The sequence below is a fragment of the Hakea prostrata genome, chromosome 1 (genome assembly GCF_041222555.1).
Source record: "Hakea prostrata isolate BN-2017 chromosome 1, UWA_Hpros_2, whole genome shotgun sequence".
NCBI classification, from domain to species: Eukaryota; Viridiplantae; Streptophyta; class Magnoliopsida; order Proteales; family Proteaceae; genus Hakea; species Hakea prostrata.
The window spans coordinates 8,788,818-8,806,339 of NC_142600.1; the positions used below are offsets into that span (position 1 = coordinate 8,788,818).

At 36.0% G+C, this 17,522-nt stretch overlaps 2 protein-coding genes across 2 annotated transcripts; both read left to right on the forward strand.

Annotated features, from left to right (window-relative positions):
• Positions 1 to 1,513: 1,513 nt before the first annotated feature.
• On the forward strand, positions 1,514 to 6,058 carry LOC149027218 (uncharacterized). The gene is made up of 5 exons (XM_089160474.1): positions 1,514 to 2,002; positions 2,240 to 2,345; positions 2,912 to 3,044; positions 4,157 to 5,077; positions 5,556 to 6,058. Exons 1-5 carry the CDS (start codon positions 1,831 to 1,833, stop codon positions 5,946 to 5,948), a joined length of 1,725 nt encoding a protein of 574 aa, XP_089016600.1. The 5' UTR covers positions 1,514 to 1,830; the 3' UTR covers positions 5,949 to 6,058.
• Positions 6,059 to 10,101: 4,043 nt separating this feature from the next.
• Positions 10,102 to 12,407, forward strand: LOC149027219 (exopolygalacturonase-like). Its single transcript, XM_089138834.1, has 4 exons — positions 10,102 to 10,740; positions 10,819 to 11,108; positions 11,562 to 11,787; positions 12,183 to 12,407. Exons 1-4 carry the CDS (start codon positions 10,102 to 10,104, stop codon positions 12,405 to 12,407), a joined length of 1,380 nt encoding a protein of 459 aa, XP_088994960.1.
• Positions 12,408 to 17,522: the final 5,115 nt, after the last annotated feature.

Below are 17,522 nucleotides of genomic sequence, written 5' to 3' on the forward strand. Positions count from 1 at the left end.
ATTCACTTCTAAGCATTAACAAGATAAAATAGAAACAAACTCCACTTCTAAAATTGGTGAAATCATAACAAAATCCATTTCATATGGAGTAGGTTTGTTTTTCCCTATTTTTGTCTTTTTGAAACCCAAGTGAGGCCCTTTCACCCTTTTGCTTCATCGTCTCTTACCACTCCTTTTCTCCCAACAACATTTTCTCTCGTAAGAAAAGAGTTTGAAACTCATCAATCCATTCTTTGTCCAGTCAACACGTCATGCCTAAAGTCTAAAATGTCCATTCCAAGTTTGTTGCAGGGTTCATTTCGGAACGTTTTGATTTAATGTTGTTAGTAGTTATTATTTTTTATTATATAGATATGATTGATTGATTAATTCAGATAAGAATTTACTATAAACAAGAGTTTGTATATGTTTTGTTTATCGTGGCTGTTGGGTGGTAGTTTGGTTATCCAAAGTGCAAAGCATCTTTTAATTCACAGCCCCATCAAACATGCCCTATTTCTATTGGGGTCCAGACCACTTTTTTATTGGGTAGCTTATAATTGCAAAAAATTAATGAGAAATTCTTAGTGGACTTCTTAAAATTAATCTCATCCCATAAATTTTACTTTATCAATCAAATCCTCTATAAGATGAAAATATGTCAAAAACATCCCTTTTCGTAAAAAAATCATGGTTTAAGGTTGATACAAGCAAGTTGAATATTTGAACAAAAATCCTCACATACTGATTCAGTTTTTACATTTGATTTCTCTTGAATAGTGTTGATAAAAAACGTAAGATATGGAGATAAATTTAAGGGTGTAAATGGATAATCGAAATCCGTTCCCGAATTCGCATTTGCATCTCATCTGTTTAGCGGTATTCGAATCATTACTAATAGAATGCGGATATGGTATATCCATTTCTTACAGATTCCGTCTGATTAAATTGTCTGATTAACTTACTATTTGGATTTATTTTTTTATTTTTATAATTTTTTTACTTGAGATATATCATTATCTTTCTAGATTTTCTATTAAATTAGCTACAAAAATTGTTAAATTGTTAAATTTCAAACATAGCTTAACAAATAAAATGATAAAGACGTCAACAAGTAGTAGAAAACTTGTACCAATTTATATTCATGCCCATTTAGAACGATCTACTTAAGAAAATAATTATCATTTGAATCCGACTAAATTGGTTTGAAAACCCGAATTCGTCCAATAATAGAATGCAGATATGTTATTACTATTATCGGATCTGAATCAAATCTATTTACATCCTTGGGATAATATTAAAAATAAATAAGTAAAAACTAACTGTTTGGTTTATAAAAGTTCTAATTGATAAATTAAATAAATTAAGGTTAGCATTAATAATAGGGGTAACCGTGGGGTGGGGCTGATAATTTCCAAATATTAAATGTTTTGATTCATGGAAGATTGAAATTCTCTAGTTCAATCATTCCATGAATTGATCCAAAAATGAAACGAAATAAAATACCGTTTTGGGACACAAGGTAGGGAAATGCGGAGGAAGTGTGCAGCGATCTTAACAGCTCAACTGAAAATCGCTAGCAGTCAGCTTTCAAGTGTTGTTTTCTTAATGCTTCGAGGTTTCCAACTCTCAATGTTCAGGGCCAATCCCATTTGGCATTGGGGATGTGATCTGTTCTCCTTCCCCAAGAGGGAAAGAGACAGATTCTGTGTTGAGGAATCGAAGTGGAAGTGGAAGTTTTGTAACATTAACGACTTCGTTTTCTTCACTTTGCAACTACTGCATTCACTCTCTGGAACTGATTTTCTTTTATCATGCTTGCTCTGTGGTTACGGTTGTTGATTTGACGCCATGAATCGGAACTCGAAGGAGTCCCTCGCCAGAGGTAGGAGTAAAATGGCCGGAATGCAGCACCGGAGGTTTAGGAGTGCCTCTGAAATCACAAGAGACACGGATGAGAATTTGGATCTTTTCTCCAGGAATCGCCGGAGTCTATCTGTGATACCAACCGACGAATCCGACGGTACCGATCATTTCATTTCATACATTCAGTTTATTAAATTCATGTCAGTTTTGGTCTGTAGAGATGCAAAAGTTGGTTTTCTTCTCAGTTCCAGCTCTTTTTCTTTAGTTCTCCGGTGCATTTCATTTGCTAGACAAGTTGAACCAAAGGATTAGGTTTAGTTAATTGTAAAGGATTTCTTGTTTTTGTTTCCCAAAAGTTTAGACTGCTGATATGTTTTTGGTGCCATACTTTTAGGGTCTCTTAAGTTGTGGAAAGTTTCAGTTATATTGGAAAAACCAGCTAGTGATGGAACGGATGATCTACTGGCGTCAGTAGATGGAGGCAAGCACGATTATGACTGGTAATTATCAATAATTTACTACTAATAGTTAAAATTTCATCTCATTTGTTGTTGTATACCATCAACAATTTACTACTAATAGTTAAAATTTTATCTCATTTGTTGTGGTATATATTTATGCTTGTTTCTCATTGAAACCTAGAAATATTCCTTTGTATTATTATAAGCTAGCATTTCACCAGACCTGTTTGTATGATTTGCGACTGAACTAACTTGTATAGATTGCTATAATTTCTCTGTTGTCCTAGTTTGTTTTATTTTATTCTTGATTCCTGAATATAAAAGCATCTCAAATGTTGCTGGTGTAGACTGTGTGCCAAATTTCCTCAAAATTGCTACTCTTGATGACATTAAAAAATCTATCCTAATTCTTTCAGGGACTTGTAATCCTCAAATTTCTTTTTCAGCTGATAGATCCTTAAAAGATCACATGATTGGATGGGGATGGGACAGGGAGGTCCAAATTAGATCTTTGTTGTAACTTTGCAACCTTGCTCACTGCTAAGTCATCAAAACAATCTATTATTTGCAGCTAATGAATGTATTGTTTTAATTTGTGTGAATAGGCTTCTGACTCCTCCGGGATCTCCCCTTGTTTCTACGTTAATTGCAAGTGAGCCTCAGAGCCCTCAACCAACTTTATTGGCTCCTCGAAGCGGTTCTTCTCTAAAATCTGTCTCCACCACCAAGGCTTTAAGGGTACATGTTTGCTTCCTTGTTCTTTTCAATTCATTTTGTTCCGAGTTAGGCTTTTTGGATATTATAATCTTCTGAGTATGGTACTACAATACTTCTTTTTATCAGAATGAAACAAATTGAAGTAAGCACTTCCTTTGGACAAGAAGTCCTGCTTCATAATTCCTAGCGTACAATAAGGGCACCAAAAAGTCAAGCCTATGTGATCATTTGTCTGATATTATGCGTCTGATCAGTTACATTATTCTGGATGTACACACACAAATAAACTATAAAAGAGAGGTCTTGTAGATTTGACTGTCTAAGAAATCCTGAGATGCATGATTAATCTATTTTGTAAGACTTTCCTCATTTCTGTCACAATTGGAAGCTAACTCAACAGATCTTATATATCTACTGGTTCTGGCTGAAGTTTGAGTTAGTGGTACAATGCATCAGCTCAGTATGTCATTTGTTAAAGAGACCTTCCTGAATACACATGAATGCTACAGTATTCAATCCACATGGAAAACACTTTGGAAGGAAATGTAGTTAAACTAGTCCAGGATATGTATGAAGAGCCATAGTGATCAGCGCCTTGATATGAGGTTTGTTTTCTTAAAAATATTTGCAAAATAGAGAAAATCAATTGTAGAACTTGGATGCAATTTTCTTCTTTTTTAGGATCTAAAATAAACAGGAATGAATAATTCAAATATCATATTTTTCTGCCGTCTTTTTTGCTGCGAAGGTGGTGTGAGAAGTGATGTTTGAAAAGAAGGAAGAGAGAATAGTCAATATCTGGGTAGTTTCACATTATAGTGGTAGCAGACTGGGGGGGTTTGCTTGTGCAGAAGCCCTCAGTACCGGTTTTGCCCTTTATCGTTCTGAAGATGTATACTTTACAGACTCTGCTGGAGCAACATTTTTATACTTAAAACCTTGATGCTATGTAAAAACGTGGTCATGTGCTACATTGGTTGGCAGCTATGACACAGTTCTTATCGGTAAATATGATATAATCAAGCTAATTATTGCTGATTCTAACTAGTTGCCATTAAGAACCAATAATGACATGTCTTTCGAAGTTTTGTATGCGTTTGAAGTTCTAATGATTCATTCTCACTTTTTTGCAGCTTTCAGCAACACATTCAGTGAGTTCTTATGCCTCTAGACCAATTAGTAGTTCAGTCCCTCACTCTCCCATCTCATCTGATGTGCACCACAACATGTATTCCTTCACCTCTAACAGATCCTCCTCAATAGTCAATACCAGTTCATCAGTTTCATCATCTATTCCGTCTACTCCAACTAGACGATCAGGTCCTACAGCAAGACGTTTAACTTCATCTGCACGTCCAGTGCCGTCACAATCATCTACTCCTGCAAAGTCCCTGCCAGCTTCCACCATTTCTTATGGAGAGAAAGCTCCAGTTACCCAAAAGCCAAGGCCATTAACCACTAGTGCCAGACCTCAAAGCCCTAGAAAACTCTGTTCTGTATCAGCTCGGTCAAATTCACGCTCATCAACTCCCACTTGCCGAACTTCAGTCCAAACTCCTGCTTCAGATTCAGCAGCAGTTCACTCTGTTTCGGTTCGATGGGTCCCACCGAATAGCAGGAATCCAGCAATATCTCGAGGAAGCTCTCCTGGTCCTCATACAGGCACTTCACCAAGACCAATTATTCCTCCTGATTTCTCACATGAAATGCCAAGGAACCTGCGGACAAAGATGCCAGACCAACCTGTATCTGCTGGTAGAACTCGCCCAGGCATTGCAGTCACTCTCAAGGGAAACTCAGAGGCATCAGGGCTTGCTAGTATACCACGGAGGCATTCATTACCTATTCTCATGGGGGGGAGGCTTCCAGAACTCTCTGGAAGGATCTCCTTACATGCCAATGGACATCACGCTGGTGCACCTGAATCACTGGAGACCCCACCAGTCTTAAGGCCTTCAATGTTGAAACCTGCAAATTCTATGAAAGACACCGAGGATACTGGATTTGCAAGAACAATCTCAAAGAAGTCTCTTGATGTGGCTCTTAGGAATATGGTATGCCCCTTTCCATCATTTGTTTCTGAAAATTGTATATTTGAAGAGGTTCTGCATGCATCCATACACCAACCCATTTTAACTTTTGTGTTGGGAGTGTGCTGAAATTTTAGATAGTTCCAACTTTGGTATGTTCTAAAAAACTTGAAAAGTTAGGTCCTATTGGGCCAGCAGATAAAAGGTTCTTCCATGGGCTATAAAATTGTTACATTAAATCATCCACATTGTGGTGATGCCAAAGTAAAATCAGGATCAGTATCCTGATAACAAACCTAGCCCTTGACAAGCAAACAAGTTGGGGTATCTGACCAACTGACAGAGGAACTGGTTTTACGAGTAGGCCTAGATCACAGAGTACCGGTTATGTGAGGTCAAATTTCCATTGGCAGGTCTTGTTGGTAGGAAGGTGATCAAAACTTAAGTACTAGAGGTTATTTTAATACTAGTTTTTAGTTTCTAAATGCATTGCACTGGGCAGGATATCCGACATGGTGGAGGGAGCATTCGAAGTTCAGTAGCAGGCACCACTCTGTTCCGTCATAACATTCGCTCAAGTGGTCCAAAAAGTCAACATGGGCATGCCTCCAAGGCTTTAGTAAGCAGAAAAAGTGAGCAACCTGTAAGTTACACTTCCATTACAGGGAATGGATGTCAATCTCTAGAAAACTGGGCTGAAGAAAATGATGATCGACTTCCTGCAAAGCTGAGTGAACCCGACATTTTTGAGAGCTCCTATTATGATACAATTCTGCTTAAAGAGGTAGACTCAAAGAATTCAAATTGGCTTCTCAATCCTGATGATACATCCGATCAGGGATTTATATTTGATCACCGGTTTGAACCACTACCTGAACTATCTGGTCTTATATGAGTTACTTGTTGCTGTTTATTCATTTATTCAAATTGAAGCTTTAACTTATTTATTTATCTGATTTAGTAAATTGTGGTAAAAAGATGCCATTTGGCTGGAAAGTTTATACTGGTAGAAAAAAGAGGGGGGGGGGGGGGGGGGGAGGAATGGTTAAGCCCCAGTTTGTGACCCTAAATTCCTTTCTCCAATTTGACTGAAGCAGTTGTCTCAACTATTTCAGGTTTAGCCAAAAACTGCCAAGCACAACCAATTTCACAGGTCTTAGGGGCTTGAAAGCCCAAGAAACCTAAAGCTAAAGACAAGACCATATTGATGCTTGCCCCTCCACTAGTTTGTGTTGGACCGATTAAACGATAAACTCACTGGAAACTGGGTAGTTGCAGCATCATTACGAACTTTGAACATTAAAAATCGAGGCCAAACATGCTTGAACATGCGAACTCGAAAAAGAAGGTTCAGAGAATGGCTTAGTCAATAATCACCAGCACCGGTTAGGAAAGAAGTCATGGGTTTAACTCTGTGTGATAGTATATTTAATTAAAATTGTCTTACAGAAGTAGTCGTCAAATTTTAGTGGAAAAAAACACTACACTCAGCCAATGGAATTTTGCCTTCTTATACTCCACGAAGAAAATCTGACAAATTTTTTTTGCAAGTTTTTTGTAGGTAAATACAATTTAAGGATTTGTTTTGCCACGTTGATTATATTTTGAAAAAAATAATTTTTATATGTACTTTATATATAAAACAAAGTTTGCATCACTCTCCACCAGGTTCCGTGGCATGGTGAAATTTGCCCTTGTTATCTTTCTCATTATCCTAATTAAGATGCATGACTTACGCATTAATTGCTTGATTTTCTTTCCCAACCATCGAGGGTCATTTTGTTGAATTCCACCTTTGCCGGGAAAAGTCGCTAGAAGTAATGATTGAGGTCGGACCTTTGGGGTTGGGAGACCTTTGCTTCCATCACTTTCTTTTCTTTTTCTGTTTCTCAAAAAACGATCACCACATTAAATGACCTGCGAAACTGGTACCTACCAAGTAACAATCTAACTATTAGTAGAGTGGTTGTAAACTTCACGCACTGAGACGTCGTGAGTTCAATTTTTACCGGCGACATATGTAATATTCTCATCCCCAATTTACCTATATATAGCCCAAAAAAGATTTCCTAATACTCCAATCTCCACTCTCCCGTTACACTTATAAATGGTTAATAAGACTAATTTCAATCCTAAGAAAAAAATCGCTTCAAAATTCTGAAATTAAGAGTTCAAATTTTCTTATTTTATACATAAATTATATATAAAAAAAAACTGTTTTTCTGATGTAGTTAAAGGTATGTGTAAATTAACACATACAAATCTTGATTTAAAAAAAAAAAAAAAAAAAAAAAAATCGTTTTATTATGTGTATATAACATTCTAGCGATTGTGGGGGGTCGAAGTTTCAATTTTCAAAGTAGGAAACTGACCCTACAATGTGGTGCTGCGTAAGGTGCCTTACTTTTCTGGATAAACTTTTCTAAGTCATATTCAAATATCTCATAATTATCTAATTCAAATGTGTTATTCAAACGTGTTATAATTCACAAAATGTTAGTAATTCTCGATTTGACCATTAGACCTTCTCTATGGTGGGACCATATGTTGGCGGTTCAACCACCGCACGAGTAGGTGATGGGACCCACCTTGCATTTGAGGACTGAGGGATAGAAAGAATAACGAAAACCCTAAACTACCCTTCCATGTAAATTCTTAAATCGCCTGTCGGGTTGGAGGATTGGATGGGTCTTCTATGTCAATTGTCAACTACCATTTGACAGTTGGACACGAGTGTGGTGGGCCACTCTATAGTCAAAGTCTAACTCTTTTTGTTTTGTTTTGTTTATCTCGTTGGCAGTTTCTACTCAGGGAATACCAAGTGAATTTTATAGTACTCAAATACGACCTTGGTTTTATACTTTAGAACCCTCAATTCTTAGGGTTGACAAACCAACTATTTTGTCATCTTCTTGATGAATTCTTTGGAGAAAGGGAGAGAGAGAGAATTTCCTCCAGCTGATCCAGTATGCATATGATAATTGAGTCTATATAGAGTATTTTATCCATGGACTTCTTAACATTTGAGTTCATCAGAAGTTTTGTATCAAAAGAAAACTCAAAACAAGGAAAGAATAAGGATAAGAATTGTTTCGAATTTCAAATTCAAAAGAGTTGCGTATTAACTTTATCTAGTTGTGATAAAGATTAGGTAAACTTAAGCGTAAAATGATTTTTTTTTTTTTTAAAGAGAGCTGGTCAAACGATCCACCTGAAGGAACTCCTCTATACCTTGAGGGGGTTCCTGAAAGAAATGGGTAGGAGACTCCAATGTTGTTGTTCTCTTCGCCATCCAATCGGCAACCATATTTGCTTCTCTATTAGTATGAGTAATGATGATATTTCCATGCAAATCTACCAACTCTCGAATCGCCACAATAATCCTTGTCATCCTTCCTTGATTTTGAGCACTCAGTTTCAAACAATCGATTTATATGTATTGAAACTGGTGAGTTTGGGACTCTATGTAAAACTTGTGTAAGAAGTATATCACTTCCATTAATAATTTAGTCTATAACGTTTACACCCTTATTTTTGAATTATATAATGATCGTGTCGCTAACCAATAAAAAATAAAATCATATACTTTAACTATAAATACGTGAGGATCTTTGGGATTTCGAATCCCCACTACTTTTTTTCATTAATCGATATAATTCTAAGCTTTAAAACAAAGGATGATCTTTCCTAGATATGACCTATCTTTGCAAGATTATCGTCCTTCACCAAAGCTTGACAACTAAGCTATAGAACATCTTTGGTTAGACTCAAACACAATCAACTAGAAGATATAGAACATCAAATTAATGAAATAAGTAATGGTTCATCTACATCCTAAAGAAAATGAACAATTTGAGCAATGATAGAAATGAGAGCCAAGATCTGTGTTCGCCATCTCCCTCCGTTCTTTGTGGCTGGCTTCTTTTATCTTGCATACAATGAATTCGTCCTCTTTACCAGTTAATTCGAACTTTACTTGTTCAGATTATGGGAAAATGCAAAACTAGAAAGTTGTAGATATTTACGTTAGTTTTCCATAGAATCTTGAATCACTCCAATCCGAGTTTATACAAGAGAGGTATGCCCAAAATACTTAAGGTGGATCTGTTTACACGATTTTCAGATCTTATTACCAATTTTGTTCGTTGGACCTCTGCCTATTTTCAATTTGACTAAAATTAATATTCTCCTTACATTAATTAAGTTGGATCTCATTATTCATGATTTCTTGGACAAAAATATTGAATTCCTAAATTTATTTTAATTAAAATTCTTTAATATATTTGTCACCTTTGCTCCACATTATCTGTAATAACCAAAACCACCTTATTCTTGAAAAAGACACAAAAATTTGCAATTAGCTCTCTTTTAATTAACTAAATACAAAAAATTAAATCAAATAAATAATGACAAATGCATACTTATCATATAACAACTGTATACTTGTTGTTACCATAAAAAATTAAGTGATGAGTTACAATAATGGTAGATAAAAACGGACCATATGAAAGTTGTTGGTATTTATAAGAAGTCCGTAAATTTATTTAAGGTGAAAGGAGTTCATAAATGTACAATGCAGATAAAAATCAACCATACCAAACTGGATATTACTTTTTTTTTTTTTTTTTTTTTTTTTTTAATATATATATATATATAATTTTTTTTAAAACTTTTTTTTTATTTCCTAATAAAAGGGCAGGCGATTCCTACTTGAATGTGGATATCATACCACAAATTTAATATTAACAAAAATAGTAAGGCATCAAAAATAGTATGCCAAATGCATGGATACAAATTTCCACCAAAAAATTTCATGGTTAAAATAGTTTTGTCCAACTTAGAATGAAAATTCAGGGTATAAATATCAATTCACCTAAAAGCATCACAACTTGAATCAGGTCTACTAGAAAATCTATTGTGTTGGGATCGATTAAGCCTCTCGCCCAAACAAGGTCTAAGGCTCTACTTGATCCCAACTCATTTGGTTTTGTGACTTCTTGTTTCAATTTCTTTTGGCTTAATAGTTAAGCTTAATTGGAGAGTGGATAATGGGCTCACGTCAGCATCTTATGTTAATTTGTATATTAGGCTTCCTTCTATGGGATGTTGAAGCTAGAATTTTTGAGTTTCGGCTTCTTAAATCAACCGATGGAAATAGTATCTCAGATGGTGAAACTCCCACTCCATCAGCAGCTCCAACAACAACGTCATCACCAACATCGACGCCAGAAAATGCTTCAACACCAGCACTAGCACCAATATCCGCAAATGTTTCAGGATCTACATCAGGAAATGATGCACAAGGTACAGTGTTTGATGTCACCAAGTATGGAGCAACTGGTGATGGAAAAACAGATAACAATAAGGCCTTTAGTGATGCGTGGGCTGCTGCATGTAAATCTACAGAGCCATCTACCCTTGTGGTCCCGAAAGGAGACTATTCTCTTACTTCAATAACATTTGCTGGTCCTTGCGAAAACAAGAAATCCCCTCGTGTTGAGATAAATGGTAAATTAATAGCTCCATCAACCGTGGCATCTGATAATGGAGCATGGATCACATTTAGAGGCCTAAGCGAGTTGAATATCACTGGGGTTGGAACCGGATCCTTGGACGGTCAAGGAGAAGCCACTTGGAGCCATAGTTGTGTTCATACCGCGAATTCAAATTGCAAAATGTCCCCAACAGTGAGTAGTTGTTTGGTACATGAAGACAAATTGAAAATAATATTTATTTCCTTTTCTTAACTTTTGCTTTGGTTGTAGAGCTTGCACTTTGCTTCGATTACTGGTGGATCATTAAGCGACATAACTGTGATCAACAGTAAGGGTTTTCACATTGCTATTGGCAAAAGCAGTGACTTTATAGTCCATGATGTTAAAATCCAAGCTCCTAAAACAAGCCGAAATACTGATGGCGTGCACATCAGCGACTCATCGAGCATCACTGTTACTAACAGTGAAATTGGAACGGGTGATGATTGTGTGTCCATCGGAGCGGGTACTTCCAACATTGTTGTCTCCAATGTCATTTGTGGACCAGGTCACGGCATTAGGTAATTACATGTTTATCATGCTTAAATAAATTCAATAAATCCCCCAAGTAATTAGTATGGAAAAACTAATCTAATATAATAAGGGGTGATAAGAAAACCCTACTAGCCCAAGCGCCCTGAACCATGTTACTGCTATTGAGCCACACGGGCTAAACGAAGAAAAGCCTCCTGTATATAGTTTTACAACACGCCGCTTCTTCATTTGGTCGAGGTCTAGGAAGCGGTGGAGCTGTCAGTGTCCCTTCCTCCTCATTTTTTTTGGGGGGGGGGGGGAGGAGAGCAAAAACAGAATAATCGGACTGCCCATATGCTCGAACCTAGCATGGGTGGGCTAGGTTTAGGTTAAGACTATGATGGTTAGGCTCAAGTTTAAGGTAAGCTTGACTCAAATTAAGGGGGAGGATGAACCATATCTTAATTGACTTTAACCAAGTTGTGTTCATTGTTTTGTAGTTTGGGAAGCCTTGGAAAGTATCAAGATGAAAAGGAAGTGAAGGGTTTGAGGGTGCAGAACTGCACCTTTACTGATACTGATAATGGTGTTCGAATCAAAACATGGCCAGCAGCACAAGATAACACCGTTTCTGATGTTATATTCGAGGATATTGTTATGACAAATGTAAAAAATCCTATCGTCATCAACCAACAATATTGTGACAAGAATCAATGCGACACCAAGGTAAGTTCAATAAGCTCAATGAAGAAGATAGTGCCACATCCATATAATACTTAGATGACTGCAGTTTTTATAACACTCTCTCAATAGACACAATTCCAATTTATTAAAACCATCCTTTTTTCCGTTGAATTAATACATATAAACTTCCAGTGCAAATGTGCAATAAGACTACCAAGTTTAGTTGTGGGTGTGCTCTCTTTGCTAGGTTGGTATGGGTATAGTTGTGTAACCATCCCTTTTTGGTTAATACAAGGGAGGGAGACTGGTCGATTAGGTCATTGGAGAAAATCTTGACCCCCACACCTCGAGTTTTCTCATGAGGACTAGTAATTATTTATTTTATAAACGATTTCTAAGATTACTAATGGTGTATATTGTTTTTATCCAATGCATAGCCTTCTCGTGTGAAGCTCACAGACATCCATTTCAAGAACGTCAAGGGTACATCTGCCACCAAGGATGCAGTCGTCATCTCATGTAGTCAAGCTGTACCGTGCGAAACAGTAGAGCTTGTTGATATCAACTTGACATCTACATCGGCTAATGGTGCGACTGCTTCAAATTGCAAAAATGCAAAAGGGGTTGCTTCTGGTGTTCAAATGCCAACTTCGTGCTTTTGAGTCCATTCAATTGCAATTCTCACACACAAACAAGTTTAATTGTTTGTGCCTTGTTCTTCAATAGTGATTCCTCTAGTTAGAGGCGCTGGTTTGTTAATTTGACCGGCCCAACAAAATAAGAATTTTAAAAGGAGAGAAGCGTAAGAGACTTTTTTCTTTGTATGGACATCGCTCCTTGTATTACTTCTTCATGACTAGATTTGGAGTTTAATATAATGAATTTATTTTCTTTTTCTTAAATTTCTTTTGGTTGCCAGAAGGGAATGATTAAAGGAAAGGGAAGGGACAATGTAACAAACTCAAAATCCTTATTTCAAATTTGAATAACAAATTTCACTTTGCTTTTCATTTAATTCCTTTGGATTTTAAGAAATAAGCAAAGATTACAACTTCGGGAGATGGTTCAGTTGGGGAAAGACCAACTCTTCCATTTAGGAGGTTAGAGTTCAAATTTTTTCGGGGCTAGCAGCAAAGCCCCGCCTATATTGATTAAAGTTTTCCCTGAACATGCAGTAGAGGTGTGTGCAAGTTGACCCGGATGAACCTCAAATCTAAAAAAAAAGAAAAAGAAATACTCGGATGAACCTCATATCCCAAGAAAGAAAGAACAACAAAGACCACGTATATAGTATGTCATTACTAAATATGGTATGAAATTTAAGTAATTTTGTACAATTATATGATAAATTTATTTGTTGCCCACCGAAATCTTAAAAACATAGTTGATATTTTATTTTTAATGACTCTATCACAAATGAGTTACTTTGCAATCCCTTTCTCATTTTGGTTACTTAATTAACTTGAGGTGCCTCGACAATCCTTTCATGATAATAATACAAAATTGAGTACTCAAAGCTTTATCAAGAAAAAACTGAATACTAGACAACCATGTGGAATTCCTCTAAGAAGTTCAAAGAAACCAAAACCAACTATTTTGCAACATAAAATAAAAAAATTCAAATATAAATTATCATAAATCTATGAAGTGCAAAAGGGCTCTGTCATATCCCAATATTTGGAGAATTTTTAACAATTATTATGAAGTATACCCAATTTTTTTTTATTATGTAGGTAAACTACGTAATTTTTTCTAGTTAAAAAATTCGTCAGGGTCAAAACCAAACACTCAAAAGCAACAAAGAACATTAATTGCTTATGTGAGTGGTCTCAAAAGTATAACGAGTCAAACATTAATTTAATTTTATTTATTTTTTCTTTTTTTTGGATATGAGGTTCATCCAGGCCAGCTTGTGCGCACTACGGTTACATCCTCAAGGGAGCTTTTTTAATATATAATTAATGCCGCCGAATGCGAACCCAAGACTTCCCCATGGGAGGTTGAGCCTTTAACCGCTTTATTAACCCATCAATAGTCTCATCTTTTGTAACGCACACATTATAAACTAATCAGCGACTTAAACATTCACGCAATCTTATTACATTCCATACTCAACATTCACTTTCTCACAAAGAAAATGTTTATTTTCTTATGCTTGAGGCCCCATCAAATTCTTATGGCAAATGGGATGTGCTGTGATGCCACTTGTATTAGAGAAGAAGACCTGGGTTGTTCCAGCTGTATGGTAGTACGCAGATCTTAACCCAGTCAAAGCCCACGTGCTATTCATTTGTAGTCTAAGGAGAGGCCATAGCGATATGTTTAGGCCTCCTTTTTGCTACTCGAGAAGGCCTGGACGAGATCGACTTATGACTGATAATCATAGACTTTTCAAACTGTTAATAGAGTGCGCTCAAAACCCACCACTTAAGTGTTGTCCCCACCGTACATGATGTCCAAAATTACTTGACAAACCAAATGATGATATGTAATTACTTTTTCATCCCTAGAAAAGCCAATAATGTGGTAAATATTCTCGCCCGAAAAGCTTGTTGATTTCCAGCTTGACGACTTAGCGTCAATCTACTGAATGGCTCTAAGACCTATGTAGTGAGGATGCCATGGCCATTGCTTGGTTTGCTTTTGAATAAATTCGCAAGTTGATAGATAAAAAAAAAAAAAAATTTCCTTTTTAGTTTAATTCTTAAAATTACTTAAAAAATGAATAAAGACAAAGAATGTACTTTTAATCATTTTCTCTGGATGAAGGATAAGTCTATTAGTCACATCCATTGGATCTGATTAAATTAAAATAAAGAATATTCTATCTTCTAAATTTTACCTCAATTTTTCAATGTGACTAATGAACATGCGTCTTTCATCCAGAGAAAAATAGACCGATAAATTTCCGACAAAAGACCTACGAAGCAATGTAAGAGTAAAAAGTGAGTCCATAATTAATAGTGGATTTGCCACACGTTACTGTCGGTGAGGAAGAGGGTAAAAAAAAGCTGCTACCACCGTTGAGGGCCGTGAGGCACATGAAAAGGTCATTTTGGAAGACACACGAGACCCTCAAGCGTTCCTCATTGATTGACAGGGGACAAGTTGGCAATTATGTACAAAGAAAAGGTCATTTTGGAAGAACAGGTGTAAAGAAGCTCAAACATACACAGCCGGACAGCGATGTTTTGAAAGAAGAAACTAAAAAGAGAAAGAAGTGCAAGCTCTCTCTTTTTTTTTTAAAATATCTTGCGAGTGGTCCAATTTGTCTTGCCATTCCGTATTATATTATTTATTTCTTTACCCAAAAAATACTAGTCCTTCATCAGTTTCATCGTCTAACTTGTCTACTCTAATTAGATTATTAATAACTCGACTTTAGTACTTTGCAATTAAAATTTTGATCTTGATCGTCTATTTCGTAAATAGTGTTAAAATACACTTTTCGTAATAGACGTTTGCTGAAGGTGTTCTGCATTAATTGCACAATACCCAAGTAATTTTAGACGATTAAGTCTTACAACAAGACATTTACTCATTTACACGTCCAGTGCCATCACAATCATCTACTTTAGACAAATCTCTGCCAACTTCCACCATTTCTTACGGAGAGAAAGCCCCACTTACCCAAAAATCAAGGCCATTAACCCCCTAATGCCAAACGGACTTTACTTCAGTCTTACACATGTTAAAATATCCAACATGCTGGAGGGTGCATTTGAAGTTCAGTAGCAGGCACAACTCAGTTCCCTAATAACATTAGCTCAAGTGATCCAAAAAGTCAACATGGTCATGCCTCTAAGGCTTTTCAATAAGCTGAAAGAGTGAGCAACCTATAAGTTACACTTCCATTACAGGAAATGGATGTCAACCTCTAGAGTAATGGGGCTGAAGAAAATGATCGACTTCTTGCAAAGCTGAGAGAAGTAGACATTTTTGAGGACTCCCATTATGATACAATTCTCTGTTTATAGAGGTTGACTTAAGGAATTCAAATTGGCTTCTCAATCCTGATGATACATCTGATCAGGGACTCATATTTGATCACCAATTTCACTAGTTTGTGTTGGACTGATTAAACGATAAACTCACTTTGAACCGGGTAGTCGCAGCATCATTATGAACTCTGCTCATTAAAAAAAATCGAGGCCAGACAGGCTTGAACGCATGAACTATGATATGGAAAATACTATAGTCATGTACTCGCACTATCAGAGGGTGGCTTAATCGATAATCATCAACACCAGTTAGAAAAAGGGTCATGGGTTTAACTCAATGTGATGATATATTTAATTAAAACTGTGTTAAGAAGGTAGTCGAGATGTACGTATATTAGTTCAAAAACCTCAAATTTTAGAGGGAGAAAAAAAAAATCCTACACTCAATCAATGGAATTTTCACTTTAAAGAAAATCTCACAAATTCTTTTATAAGTATTCCTTTTATTTTTTATTTTTTTTTATACCTGAAGTTTATTCGGGCTAACTTGCACACAGCTAGATTACATCCTCAGGAGGAGCTTTGTCCCTACTAGAAGTATGAATCTTACCACCCTACTAATCCTGTATTGACTCTTTTTTTACAAATTTTTTTATATATAAATACAATTAACAAGGACTATTTTTTTTCTACATTGATTATATTTAAAAAATTTATATATAATTTAAATATAAAGTGAAGTTTTTATTTTTATTTTTTATTTAGTAAAAGCGGAGTGATGGATGATTGCATCACTCTTCACCAGGTTCCGTGGCTCCGACGGTCATGTTATCTTTCTCATTATCATAATTAAAATGCATTAATTGCCTGATTTCCTTTCTTTCAATACCCTAGAGAGGGTCATTTTGTTGAAACACACCTTTCCCAAGAAAAGTCTCCAGAAGTAATGATTAAAGGTAACACCTTTGGGATTGGGTGGCCTTGCTCCATCACTTTCTTTTCTTTTTCTGTTTCTCGAAAAACAACACCCATTAATCACAGACGATCAAACCTTTAAAGAAATTTCCTAGCCCAAAAAAAACACAAACCCAAGCATTTTAACACACCTCCCAAAAGTCTCCAAAGTAATGGTCACCTTTGGGAGGGGGCTTGCCCATCACTTTCTTTTCTTTTTCTGTTTCTCGAAAAACGACCACCACATTAAATCACCTGCAAATTGGTACCTATCAAATAATAATCGAACAAGCCAACTAGTTGCGAAAAAGCTTGGATCCTGCGCAGGATCATCAAGTCGAAATTTTGACCGTAGGATTCGAGATTTCGGTTGAGATCGAAATCTCGACCGTTGAATTTCGACGATCGAGATCAAAATTTTAGACCGAAATTCCAATCCCACCGCCCAAAATGAATGGTTGAGATCCTCAGCAGGACCCAAGCAAAGTCTTATCATACTTGATAGTCTTTTAAAAAAAGAAAAAAATCTAGCCCCATTTATAAATTGTTAATAAGACTAATTTCTACCTTAAGAAGAAAAAAAATAGTAAAACCAATCTTCATAATTTTGAGATTAAGAGTTCAAAAATTTTCAACTTTTAAAATAAAATTCTTATTATAAATTATAAAAAAAAATATTTTTTATGGCGTAGTTTTTTAGTTGATAATCTATGATGTAGTCAATTATGTGTATATGAGATTCTAGTGATTGTGGGTGTGGGGTAGAAGTTTCAACTTTCAAGTAGGACACTGACCCCACCATGTGAGGTACCTTTTACTTTTTTGGGTAAACTTTTCTGGTCATATTCAAATATCTCATAATTATCTAATTCAAATGTGTTA

Coding starts and splice junctions, on each gene's coding strand:
- LOC149027218 (XM_089160474.1), top strand. CDS start 1,831: ATGAATCGGAACTCGAAGGAGTCCCTCGCCAGAGGTAGGAGTAAAATG. Junction 2,003..2,239: donor ACCAACCGACGAATCCGACG/GTACCGATCATT, acceptor CCATACTTTTAG/GGTCTCTTAAGTTGTGGAAA. Junction 2,346..2,911: donor GGCAAGCACGATTATGACTG/GTAATTATCAAT, acceptor TTGTGTGAATAG/GCTTCTGACTCCTCCGGGAT.
- LOC149027219 (XM_089138834.1), top strand. CDS start 10,102: ATGGGCTCACGTCAGCATCTTATGTTAATTTGTATATTAGGCTTCCTT. Junction 11,109..11,561: donor GGACCAGGTCACGGCATTAG/GTAATTACATGT, acceptor ATTGTTTTGTAG/TTTGGGAAGCCTTGGAAAGT. Junction 11,788..12,182: donor AGAATCAATGCGACACCAAG/GTAAGTTCAATA, acceptor TCCAATGCATAG/CCTTCTCGTGTGAAGCTCAC.